The sequence below is a fragment of the Nymphaea colorata genome, chromosome 3, assembly GCF_008831285.2.
Source record: "Nymphaea colorata isolate Beijing-Zhang1983 chromosome 3, ASM883128v2, whole genome shotgun sequence".
Classification (NCBI taxonomy): domain Eukaryota; kingdom Viridiplantae; phylum Streptophyta; class Magnoliopsida; order Nymphaeales; family Nymphaeaceae; genus Nymphaea; species Nymphaea colorata.
In genome coordinates this window covers 25,458,376-25,477,379 of record NC_045140.1, presented here as the reverse complement: position 1 = coordinate 25,477,379, position 19,004 = coordinate 25,458,376, and the positions used below count along the sequence as shown (strand labels likewise).

The following is a 19,004-nucleotide window of genomic DNA, read 5'->3' as shown; positions in this document are numbered from 1 at the left end:
TGGTATGTCTGCATATCTCATATCTCTTGTTCATATATAGTTCCACTACTTCTCAACTGCAAACTTCATACATACATATATATATATACACACACATATATATATATAAATATATATATATATATAAGTCGTCAAGTTAATTCCATTGACATCTACACCAAAAGTAAATGGTTTTATAGAACTTGACATCGAGAACACCATTAAGTTAGAAGATAACAGAAAAATCCAACTGAAAACTTAAACAAAATTCATTCTCTAGCATTCTTGATAAGATGTCTATGCCCTGTTCTCTGCTGCACTCTGTTCAAGAAAGTTATACTTTCAAGAAACAAAGTCATAAACAACTGAATTGACAGAACCTTCATATTTCGAGCTCCATAGCTGATCATCCCCATTCCCCAGCTTGGCTTTTACATGTACGAAGAAACTTATGGGACACTAAAGTTCGCAGCACGAAAATCAACTTGAAAAACCAGAAAGGCTGAAACCATCAACCACATGAAAATCAAGTAAAGCCAGGTCATGTTTCCACCAAATCTGGTTGGTTTTCATCTACCTATGCTCCGAAAAATGGCCATAAACGAAATGAAAGTATATTAAATAAAAGGAAGTGTCGATTCGTAAAATTTCATTCTCAATCATTGCAGAAAGCCAATGTGATGGATTTTTAAATTATAGTCAAAGACAAATTGATTTTATCATGAATTTCTTAGAAGAACTATAGAATTTTGACAAAGATGTTGACTTTTCTAAAATAATGTGATTTTTATCTCATGACACATTGCTATATTCTACATACTTGTCCCTTTGAGAGAAAGAAAAACAAATGAGCGAGAAATTTCTCACAAAAAGAGTCCTTCTTTCTGGAGGTCATTACTGAAAATTACAATTTCTCTAGTAGAATTGACTTGGCTTGGTGCTCTCCATGTTGAGTTGACAAGCCATGGGCACTGCTAGAGCAGGAAAATTGTCAGCCTTTGAATTCTGGCGTTGAAGATCATATCGTCATTAGAATAGTAAATAATATGACCGATCTCAAGGGAAAGGCTACCACCATCGAGCATTGAACATTTTCCCAGAAATTTAATTCTTAGTTGCGTAGCCCAAAGATTAGGATTTCTGTATAAAGAAATTGGTGCTCTGGAATTCCTGAGAATAAGAACTAGACAAAGATCAACAAGATATATCCCTTAGAATCTTGAATTAGAAAACCAAAAGAGGGTGCAAACTGCAAAGAGCATCAATCAGACAGACAATTTTATACCTGATACAAGAAATGAAAAAAGATCCCTTTTTACTAAATGGACGCTTGATTTATATTATTTGAGTCATGATCAATAAAAAGCAAACGCTCGGAAAGTAGATAATGAACCATGAACAAGGTGGGACAACTTAGTTCTAGATTGCCTGAGAGTTGATCAACTTAAAAGGCAATTCGTTTTTCATTTCAGGAGATCAACTGTTAAGATGCTGTAATGAGTTAGATGGATGCAGTCTGTGAGCATCTTCTGCTTAAATATTTGAACATTCTAGAACTTATTGTAGTAGAATGGTCAAAGGAGTCATGTTTTGTTTTCCAAATGAAGCTTACATCACCAAGGATCAGCAAAATTGGTCATTCAAGCTTAATTAAGTCACTTCGAGCAGTTGGCTTTTCTCTGCCACAGGTGGAGGCAACTGTTTTATTGCCTTATTCACTTTTTCTGATCTTCAACAGTTTTTAACATTTTCTAGTGATCAAGTCCTTTTCTGAAGTGGGAATAAACTACCAAAATGGGGCATATCCATGTCTGCCAGTTCATCTTCGTGTCTGCATTGCAGAAACAGATCAGCACCTAAAGATCAAAATGGAAGATTCAGCCAAGACCCGTCAAATTTGACCAACTCTGCCCTGGTTTTTAAATGGAACCGCAAAGAAGGCGTGAATCCAGTCTGAGTTAGGCTTTTGCCAATGAACCCTGGTCAGCATTGCAGTGCCAAAACGTGCCAAGCATTCAAAGATGACGTTTTGAGCAAGTGCTAGTTGACATTCCATTACTGTTACTATACTACTTTTTCAGGTTGACATCTTATGACATTGATTTCTAGAAGTAGACAGAGATGCTATACAAGAATATGGTACTTTCAGTTGAACTGTTGGCAATTGGAATGACTTATTTAACTGCCACCAGTGGAGTCCACCTTAAGCGGATGAACTTTCACCGTCCATCGTGGTCTGTTTTACTGACCACTGAATGCGAATGAATTCTTGCGACAAGTATAACTTGGTCTCCGGAACTTCGGAGCTACAGTATCACCGAAGAAAGCCTAGTCAATTTGCAGAAAGAGCCGCTGCTCAAGCTTATGAAGAAGCTAAGATGCGAGAGGTTGATCTTGGCTACAGACAAGCGCTTTTTCAAAGAGAAATATTGGTCAGCGACAAATATGTCGATTTATTTCTCAGCATGAAAAATTTCCCCTCATACTAATGATGAGCTAAGACCATCAAAGTGCAGGAATATCGTGGTCATGTCTGCAGTGGAGGAGTTTTTTCTCTGGTAGTCGAGGGCACCCACGTGAGCTTGATGTTGCGGGGACAAACATAACTCTGTATGGCGGGCAAAGACTAGTGTAGATCAATTTTTCCAGCAAGTTTTCTCTGCGTGATAAGTGAAAATCATCCACCACATTATTGCTTGCATCAATATACGAAATATGAAAGACAGTAGATACTCAGGAGCATCGTTATTTGATCAACTTTAAGACCATTATTTGATCATTTCAGTGGTCAGACGGCATACAAAACTATAACTTATGTGAAGAAGAAGAAGAAACCATAACTTGAACTACTGCAGAATTACGGTCTTTTGATCTTTCATGTTAGAAACCAATAACACTTAACAGCTTGATTTAGAGCAAACTGAAGAAGTTTTATCAATGATTAGTTTCCTTTCCACTGTTTTGTGGACTGTAAATTTCTCTCTGAGGAAAATCCAGCATTTCAAGTTGACATGAATCTATTCCCAGCAAGGGCGTGTTCTTCGTTTTTGAAAGAGGAAAAAGGAAAAAGAGGAGCCCACTTGTCCCCTAAGCTCTTAGAAGAGTAGGAAATGGAACCATGGAAATCAAGGGTAGTGTCAGCTGCAGTAGCAAAATAAGTTATCACTTACAACTGGCCATGAACAACGTTCCGCCTTTGAAAATTTCTGTCAATCTTTTGAACAGTCCGACCAGCAACACTGGAACCCCCAAGGTTCAAAAAATTATCTTCAAAATTCCTGTTGGTCTTCATTTTTTTTTCAAAGAAAAAAGAGAAATTGTCCCCAAGATCAATGAGGGACCAAAGGAAAGAGGTTCTTCTTGACCTCTTGAAACCAAAAACAGATAGCACCTTCACTTACGGGTGTGTTTGATAGCTTCAGATCTTTAAGATTCCTTTTATGTGTGATCTATAGTGTAAACTAACACCAAACTTTACCACCATGTAAAAAGGATGACTTCATATCTTGGGTTTGTGGACAAAACCTCAGATTTGAGGTCGGATGGCAGTAATTCTAACCTTAAATCCAAGGATCTGAGATTCTTAATAGTCTCACTTCGCACTGATCTGATAATACCAAACACTCCTTTAAGCTCTAGAAAAATACTTAGTAAATGCTATTTTCAACCAAGCTTCTAAATCTGCCTCCCGATGTTTATCTACTAAGAAAATATTTAGATCAAATTAGCTTTATGACAATTTTGAGTTTTTCATTATAAAGTGCAATGTAATACTCGTTTTTGGCATGTTTAGAAAAACAAGTGTAGAAGAATTGCTAAATATAATGTATAGTAATAAACACAAAAAATACATCTACGAATTTTAATTAAAAGAAACACCTATAGCCTATAGGTACCATGTCTGTAGGGTTTGATCAAAGGGTTTTAAAAGGCTATCAGACTATATAGATAAAAGGAAACTCGATCTGACATTTGTCCATCTTAATATTATAGTTAGAAGTAGCGACTGTCCCTAGAATTGTCAGATCCGCATCAGCCAGCTCTTGTTACAGAGTATATGCCACAGCATCAGAAATTCTGCCTTTTACGAACCTGCGCCGCATTCTCTAAGTTAAATTCAGGTGGTTAATTTATGTTTTGCTACTTCCCCTTCTCAACGTATAAAAGTACTCATATTTTCAGTTATACTTGTTGAGATGACATCCTAAATTAATTACTTTATGGCCTGCATTTAGTTTCTCAAAGTTTAATAGAAATAAAAAATTTTAAAAAAAACATACCTAAAGTTGCAGTGATAATAAAAGTGCAGTTAACTTTCGACAATGTGAAAATTAAGCACGTCTAAACATTTTCATTGTTAATCAAAATGGTCCTTAGAGCTTTTTTAATTAACAAAAAGCATGAAAAAAGTATCTTGCATTTCCGTTGGATGATCCCCCAGCATTACAAAGATTAAAGACAAACTAATTCAGATATTAGCAAAGAAAATAATCAATATGAATAAGGCTGGGCATCCTACCGGCCCAAGGCTTGATAAAGTCAGTTGGCCTGAATCCCTTGTTGGCAGCCCAAGCTTGGCCTGCTTAGTTGCTGGGTGAGACCCAACCATCAATTTTATGGTTCTCGGGTACCGGATCAATGTCCATTCATATTTAAAACCTTTAACATTTTCATCTTTGAATATCTTTGCGACGTGCCAAAAGTTTTTAAAATTTCTAAGTGGGCTGACTGTTGTATATATATATATATATATATATATATATATATATATATATATATATATATATATACCCAACTGGTCAGCTCAACCCGTGATAAGCAAGTACCCAACTGCCCATCGGGTATCCAGCCCATTGCCCACCTTTAGTCAAGAATTCAGTTTTGTGAACCACATTTTTTAATAAGTTAAACTGGCTTTCTTTTTTTTTCTGTTTGGATGATACTTCCAAAATACATTCTTTTTGGCCCTTTGTTAAGTGGGGAGTGGGCATCAGGTAATTCACTCATACTTTTGAAAACTAGTTTTGACAAAATTGGGGTTTTCCCATACCCAGTATTCAGATAGCCTTTATACTCCAAAATCATGATTTTAAAATGTAATCCAAACACCTCCTTAAAGCTTTGTCTTTATTGAAAGTAGTTAATGTTTTTAGTATCCCAATGTCGTTAAGTGTATCTTCACCGGATCAGTTTATAACATATTTTCCTTTTCAAGTTCTTAAAAAACTAGTGGGCTTTCTTAAATATTTAAGGACTATGAACTTTGACATAAGATTGTTTATAATACGAGATTTATTGGAATAGTTTGGCATCATGTTGCCATTTTCTTTGAAGTGCAAGAAGCCAATGTGGTTGGCCAAAATTTTGGCCGATGTGTGTAGGTTCAAACCCTAGGGTCTGACCTAACTAAACCAATTTATGTAGTTGACGACGAAAATGAATTTTATTTGGGAGATAACATTGGAGCTTCCTGAATATCTTTAAATAATTGTTAAAGAAGAACTTCTTTCCTTGTCCGGCCTTTTGTCTCAACCATTTTTTTATATACCCAGCAAAGTACTTGGAAAATCTTGAACAACAAAATGACAAAAATATTTGATCTTTTTGTCATTTATGTTTATCTTCAACTTGACGTCCTTTACATTTTTTTTTGTTACCGCTTGTTTATTGCATATATGATAGTACTTGATTTGACTTTAAATAAGAAGCTGCATTGATAGCACTTTTCATTGTTTCAGCGGTAGATATAATTTTTTTGACAAGTGTCAAATGAGAGATTTCTATCATTTTATAAATGCATAACAAGGTCAGTTATGTTCTTCTACATCTAAAGTTCCTCAGTCACTTTCCCGACCAAAATGGCCTTGATGTCAATTTGTTGAAGTTTATTCATTTTCTAACTTAGTTAACAATCGTTTATCTGACTCTGAAGAATATGATTTTCAAATTATTGATATTAGCAGCTGAACCAATGTTCCAGTTTTCCAGTTTTTTTTTTTTTTTTGGTTTTTTGCCTTTCTTGTTACTGGAGGCTCTCAAATGCTCTGGTGGAAACGTGCACGGCTGACGACATTCAATTTCAATGAGCATTTTAAAGAGAGGGAGAGAGAGCGCGCTCTCTAATGGCGTCGTGCAGGCCGGCAGGGCGATTAAAAATAGTATGCAGTGAAGAGAATCGGCGAAGACTTTATCATCTGTTGAAGCACCGAAAAAGAAAAAGATGTCTCTCTCTTTTATGGTATTCTTTATCGAAATTTCTGGTCTTCCCTCGAGCTTAGGCCCCATGGAATGAGGTCGTGCGATGGGCGACCAATGGAGGTCGTAGATCAAACACCCATGATGGGAATTTTATACTGTTCTTCCTTTGAATAATATGATGTTTATTTTCTTCCGTTTCCGCTTGATATATTATATGTGGATCCTCCTGTTTTTCGAGTTTGTTGAAGATGGTCAAGAGAAAAAAACGAAGGGTTTTGGAGGAATAAACTTTAACGGTTTAATTTTCTACTAGTATTTTATGAAGGTTTATATTATAGAATTTGTTGTGTTTATGGTTTGTTTCTTTTGTTTAAAAGAGAAGTTGCTGAGTGGGGTTCCTTATATAAATGGTGACTTTTTGCATCGTCTATAGAAGCAGCTCTTTACTTGAAGTATTGATTCAGGAAATTGCCAATGGATTTCATTTGGAAATAATGTTGAAAATAAGATGTTTGATTGGTTTTTTCTGCAAAGTTCCTTTGCGTGCAATGGTAAAGTGCTATTGACTAGGTTTATTGTATTAGTGTTCCCTTTTGGTATCCTCCTAAAAGGATGTAATCTTTCTGCTTATTTGGCAGCCGGATACTCTTGTTCTTACTGCAAGTGTAAAAAATGCGCACATAGCATTATGTAATGTGCACTTTCCTGTTTTTTTAAAGAAAAGAACAGAGAAGAATGCGTGTGATTTCTAAAATCTTGTGTATGAATATTGAATACTTCTAAATGAAGTTCAAATGATCAGAACGAGAGCTATTGTCTAGGGGCACGCTGCCCACTTCTTCAAATCTTTCAAATTATAAAAAAACTGTGATGACGTTGCCGATGCTCTTTAAACACCCAAAATTCTTTTTGGTTTGAATACTCAAATGCACGTTCTAAAAGTTATAAATTGCTGGAACGTGAACCTTATCAATGCCTTATAAAATTCTCTCATTTGTTTACCTCCTGTCATTTATTCAATCTCTGTTCCATGTCACTTGAATTTCTGCAATTATTGTTCCATATCCATAGCTGGTTTTAAAATCAAAGCTCATTGTTCGATGTTCTACCTGTGCTTTTCCTTCCAAATTATCCAACTTTAAATTACTCGACAGTCAGTATTTTTATTTCCTAGTTCTGCCTCTAGGTATGGCCCTCCCGATTTAGGCACTAAACTTTTATATATACAAAGTAACAAACTATTATAATAATTAATTATCTACTGTTTTGAGGGTTCCAGTCAGCGTTGCTTTTGCACTTAATTCAACGAATTGATGCTTATGCCTGATTACACCTTGGTTCATCTACTGGTGCTAATGTATAAGGTATCAATTTTGTTTTATAAAGTTACCCTTTGAAAATGTTGTTAACTACTAATAGGTGTTGAAACTGGAAACACTTCATTTATACTGGTACTATTCTCTGTCTCCGTTTGGGGGCCTAATGCATGCCAAGACTGGAGTCCTTTAATCTGGACTAGTTAGTCCATACAGATTCTTTAGCTCCTACAGAGAGTTTTACGTTGCATTAGTTTCAACAGCCTATGCTCTCAAATTTAATTCCAGATTGCAATTCAAATGATTCATCTGCCAACGTGAGCAAAACCCAGTCCGTAGGGGACATTATTTTGATACGAAAAACTCTTAAACTTACGTTTCTCTCTGTATCTTAGCTTCGAACCTTTTTCTTGTTCAAAAAAAGATGCACACACATCTAGTTAATCCCCTATTCTTCTTTTGAATATGAAAAGTCAGGAAAGAAAGAAAAGCTCCAGTTGGGTGAGACACTTTTTAATTATTTGTCTTTTTTTAAGCTGGTCCATCTCTGAGCTGCATGTAAAGATGGCCCTCAGTGAAACCTCTGATTAGCAATATAATATGTATCCATTTTTGGTTAAAAAATAATCCAAACTGGTACTATATATACCTTATTTTCTCATTCTGAAGAGTCAGGGTCACCAAGCTTTTGAGCGTACCCTTCATTCAGAACCCATCAGACATGGAGCCTTCTGCAAAAATGCCTGAACTCATGTGGGGCTGTGCCACCGCTAGTTCAGTTCAGCATGAATATCCAATCTCTGGAACTGTCTCTGCTGATGAGGTTGAGATGATGTCCCAACTTCTCACTAGCTACTCTATTTCTCATGATCAAACTGTGTCATCATGGTCTTACAATCAAGAAGGCTTAAACATGGTGGAAGGTGAAGATTCCCTGGATTCTAGTGTTTATTTTGGTACACCTTCGAGCTTGCATTACTGGCCACAGAATGCACCCGCTCAGGATCATGACATGTATCCGAATAGTTCGAAGGAGTTCGTTTGTTACATGCTAAATGATGAAAGAGCCGGTCGATTTCTTCATGCTGGTCAGCAGGAACCCTGGGCTGATGCAATGTATGGTACTGACACAGTTAATGGTGATGATTCTGGAGAATTTGTTGCTGTCAAGCCAGTCGAGTCAATCCATCCATCAGATCAAAATCTAGTAACAAAAAGAAAACCACAGCTGCTCGATGATGATCTTAGTGCTTTGGCAGCCTGTTCTTATGACAATCCAAAGAAAAAAGCTCGTAACTTGGGTGATGTGAGTATTTGCTACTATTTCTTTTATTTTTTTTACTCAAATAGCTGATTTTTGAGATCAATCTAATGGAATTTGCTGAACAGTCTCAGAGAGGAGCTAAGAATCCCCAAATTAAGAAGACTCAGAAAATTAAAAATGACGGAGAAGAAGATAATGCTGCTCTGAGCATGCTAAGCCCTAGCAGTAACACCTCGGAGGATGACTCAATTGTTTCTCAGGAGCAGAATGGAGCAACCTCGAGTTCTGCTGCCCTCAACTTGAGTGGCAAAATGAGAGCAGGAAGAGGATCTGCTACAGATCCTCAAAGCCTTTATGCTAGGGTGAGCACATATAACTAATTCTATGTTTCTTTGGAAGAATAAATGGGATATACACAAAAATTGTACTAATTTGGGGACCAACTCTTACATCTTTGGAAGAATAAATGGGATATAACTAATTCAGCCACGAGAAGCATTAAGAATGTGGACCAGCTCTTGCATCTTGTACTAATGGTTACTGGCCTAATTATTCAATTTGCATCCTAGCTCCTAATCACAGAAAATGGAGAAAGCTTCACTGAGCACAACGTCAAGTCCTTCTGTAGTAGCATTATACAGCTTGATGTATATTGGTAGTGGCTTTTTGTTTTTGTTTTTTTGCAGAAAAGAAGAGAGAGAATCAATGAACGCTTGAGGATATTGCAGAATTTGGTACCCAATGGCACCAAAGTAAGTAATGCTGTTACTTATCTGTCTTTCCTTTTCTTTTCCATCACCAAGATATAATGCCAAAATATGCGTTCTAGCATTAGCAGCAAACAATCTGCTCACCGTTCATCTTTCAACTTCTTTCTAAATTCTCGTTCCTTAAATAGGTCGACATCAGCACAATGCTTGAAGAAGCTGTTCAATATGTAAAGTTTCTTCAACTCCAAATCAAGGTACAGAAAATATTTGACTTGGTTTCTCTGTTTGTTTTTAAAATTCTAATGGTCATTTATGTCTCAGATTTTCTGCTTTTACTTTTCTTTTAACAGCTTCTGAGCTCTGATGATCTCTGGATGTATGCGCCCATCGCTTACAATGGGATGGACATTGGTCTCGATCTTAAAATTTCTCAGCCATGAATATGGACCGTCGACCTTCATACATAGCACAAGAAAGTTTCAATGGCGAAGTCGCTTTTAACGACCATTATCATGTTCGTTGAATGACCTTTTCTTTTTTTTCTTTTTTTCTTTTTTTTTTCTCTCTCTCTCTCTCTTTGCTTCTTCTTTTCATTACCACGAGTGATGCTATCGTGGGTCATTCCTTTCATTTTGTTAAATCTTGAAAAGAGTATATGAGAATTATATACATAAACACCTGATTGAACTACTTTATGCTAAAATCTACAAATTTGTGCATGTTCCATTTTGTGTGTATGGACCATGAATTCTATGGAAATAAAACGATAAGAGACCTTTATGTCCGAACATGTGTGAATTCTATGGGTAAATTTTTAAACAAGAAGAGTCTCCAGGTTCAGGATCAAGATCAATGAACTTTCGCTTAATGGTTTTTTTATCGCTTGAATGATGGCTTTGTGGTTGTAGGCTTCGACCAAATTAGGTATGGTGTAGGCACTTGCTCGTTTGCGGGCTATCATATCTATCTCTGGAACTGAATGATTTCCTTGTATCTGAGAAATTTTTTCAGATTCAGAGGAAGTTTGATGCGAATGAATTAGAGTTTTTCTCCTATCGTGGATCAATATAAGAGACTGAAGGAATCTAATATATATAGGGAGAGAGTGAGATAAATAGGTAGCTACCAAACCCTTATATACCTGACTTAATGGGAATCATTGGGGCCGTTATTATAAAGAGATTAAAAGGTAGAAATTAAGTTACAAATGCAAAAGTCAAGCTACTTTCTCTACAGTCCAAATTAACCTTAGAGGGGAGAGAGAGAGAGAGGGAAACCTTAAACAAGACCCCTTATCTCCTTTGACGACTATTTTTTAGTCATGAGAAAATAGTTTTAACTATTGTATTTGCAATTTAATCTTCACCATTTGTTTTCCTTAGAATCGGCAGCTTAAATTATTCCCCTCATATATATATATGTGTGTGTGTATATATATATATATATATATATATATATATATATATATATATATATAGAGAGAGAGAGAGAGAGAGAGAGAGAGAGAGAGAGAGAGGTGCAATTAGTTATCATTACTCAGCTTTCAACAAAACAATGGTTTCATTCATATAAGGAAGGTTTCCTGTAAAATCCGGCATTCAACTCGTTTAGACGAGTCATGCAGGTTCAGTTTTTCTGGGAGTTACAAAATACCAAAATGTAGCATTAATCTCCTCATTAGAGCTTGATTAGGTTTCTTGCTATCAACCGTCGGTAATCATCAGGGCTGTTGGCCAAAAACTAATTGGGTATCCTACACTATCCCGTACAAATCATCGACGAATATCGACTTGAAATACTAATGCTTTCCTAACAGTGAATTCCTTTCAGCGGCACATTCTACAGACTTCAAAGTAGCTAAGGGTAAGGTCGTCGCAGTGAGAACAAAATGAACTTTCTGAGAATAACATAAACGCTTCTGCAAATAGAGACTGGCAGTGGTGGTTTGATCCTGATGACAAGCACGAAGATCCTGAAAGCTTGTATTGGCAATTGTATTAGCCAATTTTCTCTCCCCACTTCTCTTTTCAAAATGAAAGAAAAAGAGAAACCTTGTAATGGTGGGAGTTCGTGGTAGACAATTTATCCAAAAAGAAAGGAGAAAGGAACTTGTGGTAGTCAGGGACTCAAGGTTGTTCCTGTTGATCGACCTAATGGGAACTTGAGCTTTCGATCTATAAATTTTTCTGAAAGGTAATTTGTCAATGGGCCTTCAAGATCGTCTCACGTGACAGTTGACGCATTCATTCCCCACTGAAATTGAACCCATCTGTAGAATGCAACTCTGGAGAATCTTGTCTCTACTTTGACATTCAAGTACAATTTTGAATTTACAAGAGGATACCGGATGTTGGTTAAATGTAGTGGTGGCAGGTGCTGATGGTCGTGGTCAAGCGGCTGGACGAGAGCATCAAGGGCCAAGCACCACTGGTGGTAGGGGTAACGCTTTGTGTGTGTACAGAAAAGAGAGAGAGAGAGAGAGAGAGAGAGAGAGAGAGAGGACCTTATTTATGAAATGGAGGTTATTTTATTCAAGTTATAAAAGTTCATTAAGAAAAAAAAGTGAAACCTCCAAGCACGAAGAGTCATTTAATATATGAGAATCAACCACTTTAATGCCATCATTCTGTCATTCATATATTCACAACAACATCCAAGGTAGGGGGTTTCTGCAGCAAGGTTTAAAATTTAAGAGGAAAGTAGAGATGAAACAAGATTTTTTAACTTAAAAATGCAGACTGCGGACGTTATCCAGGTTTACATAAAAGTGGGGCTACAAGAATGAATTACTTGATATCATCATTCCGTCACCTTTGCTTTTCAGTTTCGAACTCAAGGAAACTGCACCTGGGCCAAGGAAACCCGAGGACTATTACCCCGCACTGGGGGCCTAAGCCTGCTTTGGCTTGCACAGAAGGTTGACACCTATGGGGAATCAAACCAACAAGTGACCTCATAATAGCCACTGGCCCAACCAGCTCGACTAAGTTTCTACAAATTATGCATGCAAATCCATGGCTAAAGTGAAAAATCAAAACTGTAAGCACACAAATCATCTTCATCATGTTACAGATGAATGTCACAATGTAAAACTTTTCAGTAAGAAGCCATTTAGTATATGCCCGTAACTGAAGTACCATGTAGGCACAAACAAGCTATGTACTCCAGCAGCTATTTTAACATGACAGGACGCCCTCACAGAAATGGATCAAAAAGTAACAGGATGTCAAGTGCTAGTTTCAGCATGTTTAAGCTCCTCATGCACATGACTTGGTACCTCTGATTGGTTATCAAGAGGCATGTATTGCGCCATAATGCTTCTGATTTCTGAATCCATGTACGACTGCAAGAACTCAAACAGAGAAACAGAAGTGATCAGATCATGCTTTCTGGCCACAAAATTACCTTAGCACAAGTCAACCAAAATTATTTAAAAGAAGTACTCAGAAAACCACTGTAAGGCAAGTAAACAAAACAGACAACCACCTTTTCCCCACTGAAAAAAAAAAATCGACAAGCATTGAGTGCCCACACAGAGGAACACATATGCATGTGTACTTGAGAAATATGTGCCGAATATGAACATGAGACATGAATCAACTTCCAAGAAAGGGAGAGAAAAACAGATCAACTATTAAAAGATCACTTTGGAGAAATAGAAAAACTAAACTAAGTATGTCATAATTGACTGCGAGAAATTCCCAAATGATAGCATGTCCTAGGCTGTACAAGAGCATTGGCTACATCAAAATACAAAAATGGTTCACACTAGGGAAATGCCGATGGTCGTACCCTTAATCTGTATTTATAGATAATATATGCACCTATACCAGCCACAGTTAGTCCTATCAAAATCACCCAAGCAGCAATCCACATACTCTTTTCTTCTTGAGCCCTCTTACCTGTACATGTGATGCAATCAGAACAGAAATTAGTGTATGACAAGCAGGCTTGCAAAAGTCAATATAGACAGAGAACAAATTAAATAGATATTATGTCCCTCCAGAAAGGAACAAGTGAATTCACGCATAGATTGCAAGTAGAGTATGTACTTATGCAGGTATCATGTTCCTTGATGTATAAGAGGTCCCCACTACAATGGCACTCAAAGCTGCCCCACGTGTTCTTGCAGCGGCATCCTGGACAATTACAAGCTGTCTTCTCTTTGCATTCATCAATATCTGCCAGAAGGATTTCCCTTGTAATTAAAAGATAGAGCTAATGTGAAGCTTTTTGGTGAATGTCAGTTACTTGTGAGTACAGAGGCATATTTTTCAACTGTTTGAATAAGTTTGCAAAGAATATCAAATTTAAAAACCAAAAAAAGCAGAAAAGCTGTTTATTGAAGCATGCCCTGAACCGCAAATCTCCCTTTCTACATGCAATACAGGATTGCTTGTTTAAGCAACAGGATTGTACGCAGTATGCAAATTTTGTGAGTAACACAGCCTTATCTGGAAAGAGAAAAAAGCACAAAGCAGTATGGTTTAAGGAAAGATCCAGGTGTAACATAGTTAGAAAAGGCAATCTCCAACCTTCACATTTCTTTGCACCATCACCTCTGAAGCCAGAAGGGCACTGACATCCAATGGTTTGGTCCTGAATAAAGCAAAGTGTGAAAACTAGATTACGTAATGGGACAACAAAAGAGTGCATGGACATTGAGTTATTAAACTAACCGAACAGGCAGAGACAGTCAAACCATCTCGTGTATCATGCCAACAGCCACCATTATTGAATTGACACCTTCCTGGACCTTTTGCTGCAACAAAAATTAGCAGAATAAACACAGAAAAGGTACTCGGCCAGTATTCTCCAGAAATTCAAATGAGCGAGGTCTCTAGTAGCACACCTTCACAAGAACTATAACCATCTCCTTCTAATTGTACACCTTGAACTAGCGGACATTCACATACCCTTCCACGGAACGTATCCTAAGAATTTGGTAAATGATCAAACATGAATGGAACAGCCAAAACATGTTTGAGATCTGTGACATCAAAACATACCTTGCATGCAGAGATATTTAATGCCTTGTCTTCCCAGCACCCACCATTATTGTGCAGACATTCATTTGTCTCTATATCTATTAGTAAGAGCAAAGCTAATTAGAAACATAAATGACATAGGAAATTTTCAAATAGAAAATAACTGCTACCCCACCAGAACCCAGACAAACAGGGGGATCAGTTGTTTCCTGGAAACCAGCACATACAGCTTTCAGAACAGCACCCTTATCCAACTTCCCTGCAACCACACATGTGAGATCATGGAATCACCTGGAGGCTGGAGGCTGAAACAACGAAAGTCCAGATGTGATACCTCTATATTGACGATTATTCACTATAAGTGTAGGCAGTATGGTCACATCGCCCCTGGAACCTTTTCCTATCTACATATTACAATAGAAAAGGAAGGTAGAAAGGTCGATGTCAAGAACAAAAAATCGAAAACTTAAGATTGTAGAAACTTTTCTCCTCAGTCAAGTATGAACTCATCCTGTCAAACAACCCTCTAAATTCAATAGAAGGGAAACTAACCCTACTTGTGCATCTTGCTCTGCCTTCAGAACAGGATTGTCAGAATCTGCTTCTGGGTCTCCCATACAGTCTTCTATCTTCCTTTGGTCAAGTCCTATCCACAGAAAAACAAGAGCGGAATTGTTAAATAGAAAATTGAATGAACAAATCTTAAATAAGAATATCGATACACCTTTTTGGATGTGTTTACTTCCCACTATGATATATAATGATGAAAGTGAACTCACCAAGAGATTTGATCACATTGTCAGCACATTCCCTGTTGTACTTCTTTTCTTTCATTGGACATCTAATTTGAAAATCAGTAGCATAATCCCACCAGACCCATGGTCTTCTACTTTCATTTGCAACTCTGAATACACAAAGCTGCCTTAGATTTTCGATCACCACATCCTTCCCATTATAACCTCGACTGAAATCCTGTTCGGGGTCAGGTGCACAGTATCGTCCATGGTTGATACACTGGGACTTACACTGCTTACTTAGTACAAATGCCTTGGGACAGTACCAAGTTATATAATGAGGAGTAAACTGACTGTAACCACCTTTTTCAAGAATTTGTGCCGCACCTCTGAAATCCTTCACAAAGCCCATTAGCATGTCACATTTAGGACCACATTCATCATTGCTACTTGTCCACAACTCATATTCCACTCGGTTGTCTGGATGTGGAACAGCCTCTCTCCAGTCAAGATTTACATTAACCATTTCACCATGCCCGATGGCTTTCTTCAATTCATTACCAAAAGCCTTAGAAATAAGAGCAGATGGGATTGTTATATTCTCAATAAATTTTAATGCTTCATCTTCCTCTTTTGGTGAGTCCATAGTTATCAACGGCTCCTCGGTGTCATCTGCAACCAGTACAGCAGCAGCTCCAGCATTTTGAGCATGCCAAACTTTTAACGCGAAAAAGCAATCTGTACAATTTATAAGTTGAATAAGGATAAGCTTCTCCTCTACTAAAGGTTAAGATCACAATTTGTTGGATACAAAGCCATCCAATATGCAAATAGAGAGAAAATTTTAAATTGCATAGAAGATGATCAGATACGAGCGCAGTTTAGAGGGTGAGTGACTTTGAAGATTTTGCCAACTGATTTTTATGTCTTAAAGTTTCGTGAATTCAAGGTTACCTGGGGCACTCATGGTTTCTAGATATTTTATGGATGTGATCACACAAACACACAATGCATTCAGACATATCCATAGACAGAGCATGATGAAGTATGAATGCTTGATTCAAAATTAAGAATCGCTGAAACAGACGCATGTTTTTACAAGAATAGAGGAATTCGTTGTCATACAACTGGACAAAAGAACGGAACAAAATTGGAACAGAACGAACAAAAATTATCAGTCATTTACATGCACATGTCCAGTAAGCAAACACTAAACACGATTCACATGCACATGCTAGAAAAAAAATGCGAATTGAATTATCTTGTGATTTCTTTTATTTGCAGCTCGAGAGAACCTGTGTGTTTACCACCGTCATAGATTACCACGAATTTTGCATCAGAACCAACTGAACTAGTTAAGTTGTGCATCCTAGTATCAATTCAAGGCCCCAACTCTAGGTTTTCTTGTGTAAGTATTTTCTAAAGAAACAACTAAACAACCACAACCCAACTGGGTATGTCATCGCTGATCATACCTTGCTTAAAGAAAACTGTTCCCGGTCAAGAGCAGACATCTAATTAGCAGCACTCGTTGGTACCCCAAGCATCACCACGAATAAAAAAAAGAATCAAATTCAAACCAAGGAAGCTCCTTCTCCAATCAATTAAGAAATGAGAAAAAACTAACAGTAGCACCCATGATATAGTATTTAATAATACCTCCACGGTCAACCAACACAAAGTTGGGGAGGGCGCCAAGCTTGGACTTAAAAGAAAGGCCAAATTGATCAAATACTTCGCACCCTTTTCCATTTTCCTTCGGGTAAACAACCGTCCCAGCCATGCTTCCACCATACTGCGGCACACCAAAATTCCCAATCGCGCTATCATAAGTCCCCTTAATACTGTCCGGAGATGTTATAGTCAAGCTATTCTTCTCGACAACAAACTTTGCTACGGTAAAACCGCTCAAAGAAGCAAGATAACTAAACAAGATCAACGCGAACCGTCTGATCATGCCCATCTGCAGAACACCAGAAATGGCGAGGATGGATCAAGCTTCACCAATTTTAGCGGTTACTACGACGTGGGTAGCCGATAAACTTCCCTTGTTGAAGGACAACGGGATGCTCATATGAGAACAAACCGTAGACTCCTGGTTTTTGAGGTAGGAAAAGCAAGATTCCGCGACTTTGGGCCCTTTCTCGATGATCTTGAGGAGATTGAGAAGGCTTCTTTCACCTTAAGCAGATCAATCCAGAGGGTACCGTTTAGAAGACAGGCCACTGAAAGCGACCCCTGTGGTATCTCGGGGGACCCTTCATGGCGGCATTCGTGATACAGGAGTGGGACCATTGAGCAAGACCATAATCACAGACTTTGAATTAGTCAACGTCTAAGTCATGGCCCTCCCAACTCGCGCGTGGTCAATTTGTTTTCCCTTTTTATTTATTTTCATTAATTTATCCACCTCACAAACATTTTGGTTCGTCCCGACAATAGGGTCAGTAGCAACAAACTAATCGGAACTTGTAATTTATAAGATCAACAACTTTACTGATGCAAATAATCCTTCAATAAAAGGATCTAAGTGCTGTGGTTACTTCAGGGAAAACAATAGGTTACTATTTTATGCCTAAAAGCAAAAGCATATATGATGATGCTGTCGGTTGTAATTAAGCAGGAATTAGTGTAGTAATTACTTGAGAAAAAGCGTTTCTCAGGAAGACATTAAAAGCCAAACCCAGAAATAGCATCATACTTGCGTTGCTTTTGTCTGGAGCTAAGATTGAGGGATTCATATTTGCATGTTGCAAGTTGAATCTCTCTTATCTAAAATTTATTAAAACAGACCATGTTTCAACGAAACATGTTATCTCCAAACGAGATTTTGTTCAATTGTTTGCCAAAATTCACAAGAATGCCTGGCTGTCTCCCCATCTTACCATATGGAAATAATAAAGGAGACTTTGTTCAATTGTTTGCCAAAATTAACAAGAATGCCTGTCTGCCCGAAAAACTTACCTTATGGAAATAATCTCCTTGCCACCAAAAACTAATGATGCCGATGATATCTCTGGATTTTGGTCCATATCAGTCTTGGGGGTGCTTTGTAGAGCTATTGCTAAAGTGCTTTGCCAATTGACTTCCACAAGTCACGCTCAATGCAATTCACCTTCGCAATATGCTTCTAAGTTTTAATAAAAGTTGGGCATTGCAGTCCGCAGCATGTGGTTGCAAGTCTCCTTACTCTATGCTTAAGATGGGCTTTCGAAAAACTTGCAATTCAGTGGAATGGTTGTTCATGTTTGACTCTCAGACTCGGTTTTGTAAATGATGGATAACATTGGTTCGAGAATTCGTGACAAAGGCTGATGCTACCAATGATAAACAAGCAGTGAAAGTGTTTAATTGTGAGGCGAGAGGTTTAAGCTTCAACTGCTTAATTATGATTCCCTCTTCAGCTCAGACCTATGCAGAATTCAATTTGGTATTTGAGTGACTGATAGTTACAAATGAAACCACAACGATGGATATAACATTGGTTCGAGAATTCGTGACAAAGGCTGATGCTATCAATGATAAACAAGCAGTGAAAGTGTTTAATTGTGAGGCGAGAGGTTTAAGCTTCAACTTCTTAATTATGATTCCCTCTTCAGCTCAGACCTATGCAAAGATGGATATCTCGTTACTTGTCTCTTGGAGGCCGCATCACATCCTGCCTCATTTCCTCGTGTTTGTATTCTTCCTGCCGTGCAAAGTTTGGAAGACTAAAAACAATATTCTAGAAAATTTCTTGGGGCATGAAATAAGAATAAGTCCGCTTTTCATATGTTCTCAGTTGTCTTCTTTTTTAAGATCTTGGGGCATGAAAT

The 19,004-nt window shown here is 37.6% G+C and overlaps 2 protein-coding genes across 3 annotated transcripts; one reads left to right on the top strand and one right to left on the bottom strand.

Moving 5' to 3' along the window:
- The first annotated feature begins 5,932 nt into the window (after positions 1-5,932).
- Positions 5,933-10,179, top strand: LOC116249780 (transcription factor bHLH84-like). The gene is made up of 5 exons (XM_031623042.2): positions 5,933-8,799; positions 8,883-9,119; positions 9,444-9,509; positions 9,656-9,721; positions 9,818-10,179. The coding sequence occupies exons 1-5, from the start codon at positions 8,215-8,217 to the stop codon at positions 9,905-9,907; spliced, it is 1,044 nt and encodes a 347-aa protein (XP_031478902.1). The 5' UTR covers positions 5,933-8,214; the 3' UTR covers positions 9,908-10,179.
- Positions 10,180-12,505: 2,326 nt separating this feature from the next.
- Positions 12,506-17,409, bottom strand: LOC116250551 (vacuolar-sorting receptor 3-like). 2 transcript variants are annotated; one of them, XM_031624259.2, is made up of 12 exons: positions 16,849-17,409; positions 15,235-15,927; positions 15,013-15,101; positions 14,790-14,859; positions 14,631-14,714; positions 14,477-14,553; positions 14,320-14,401; positions 14,147-14,223; positions 14,003-14,066; positions 13,520-13,648; positions 13,260-13,369; positions 12,506-12,810 (listed from the first exon to the last, which is right to left on the bottom strand). In XM_031624259.2, exons 1-12 carry the CDS (start codon positions 17,150-17,152, stop codon positions 12,694-12,696), a joined length of 1,896 nt encoding a protein of 631 aa, XP_031480119.1. In that variant the 5' UTR covers positions 17,153-17,409; the 3' UTR covers positions 12,506-12,693. The 2 variants fall into 2 exon arrangements, with proteins under 2 accessions (XP_031480119.1, XP_031480118.1); XM_031624258.2 differs by having other exon boundaries at positions 14,147-14,229; positions 16,849-17,407.
- Between the last annotated feature and the right edge of the window lie 1,595 nt (positions 17,410-19,004).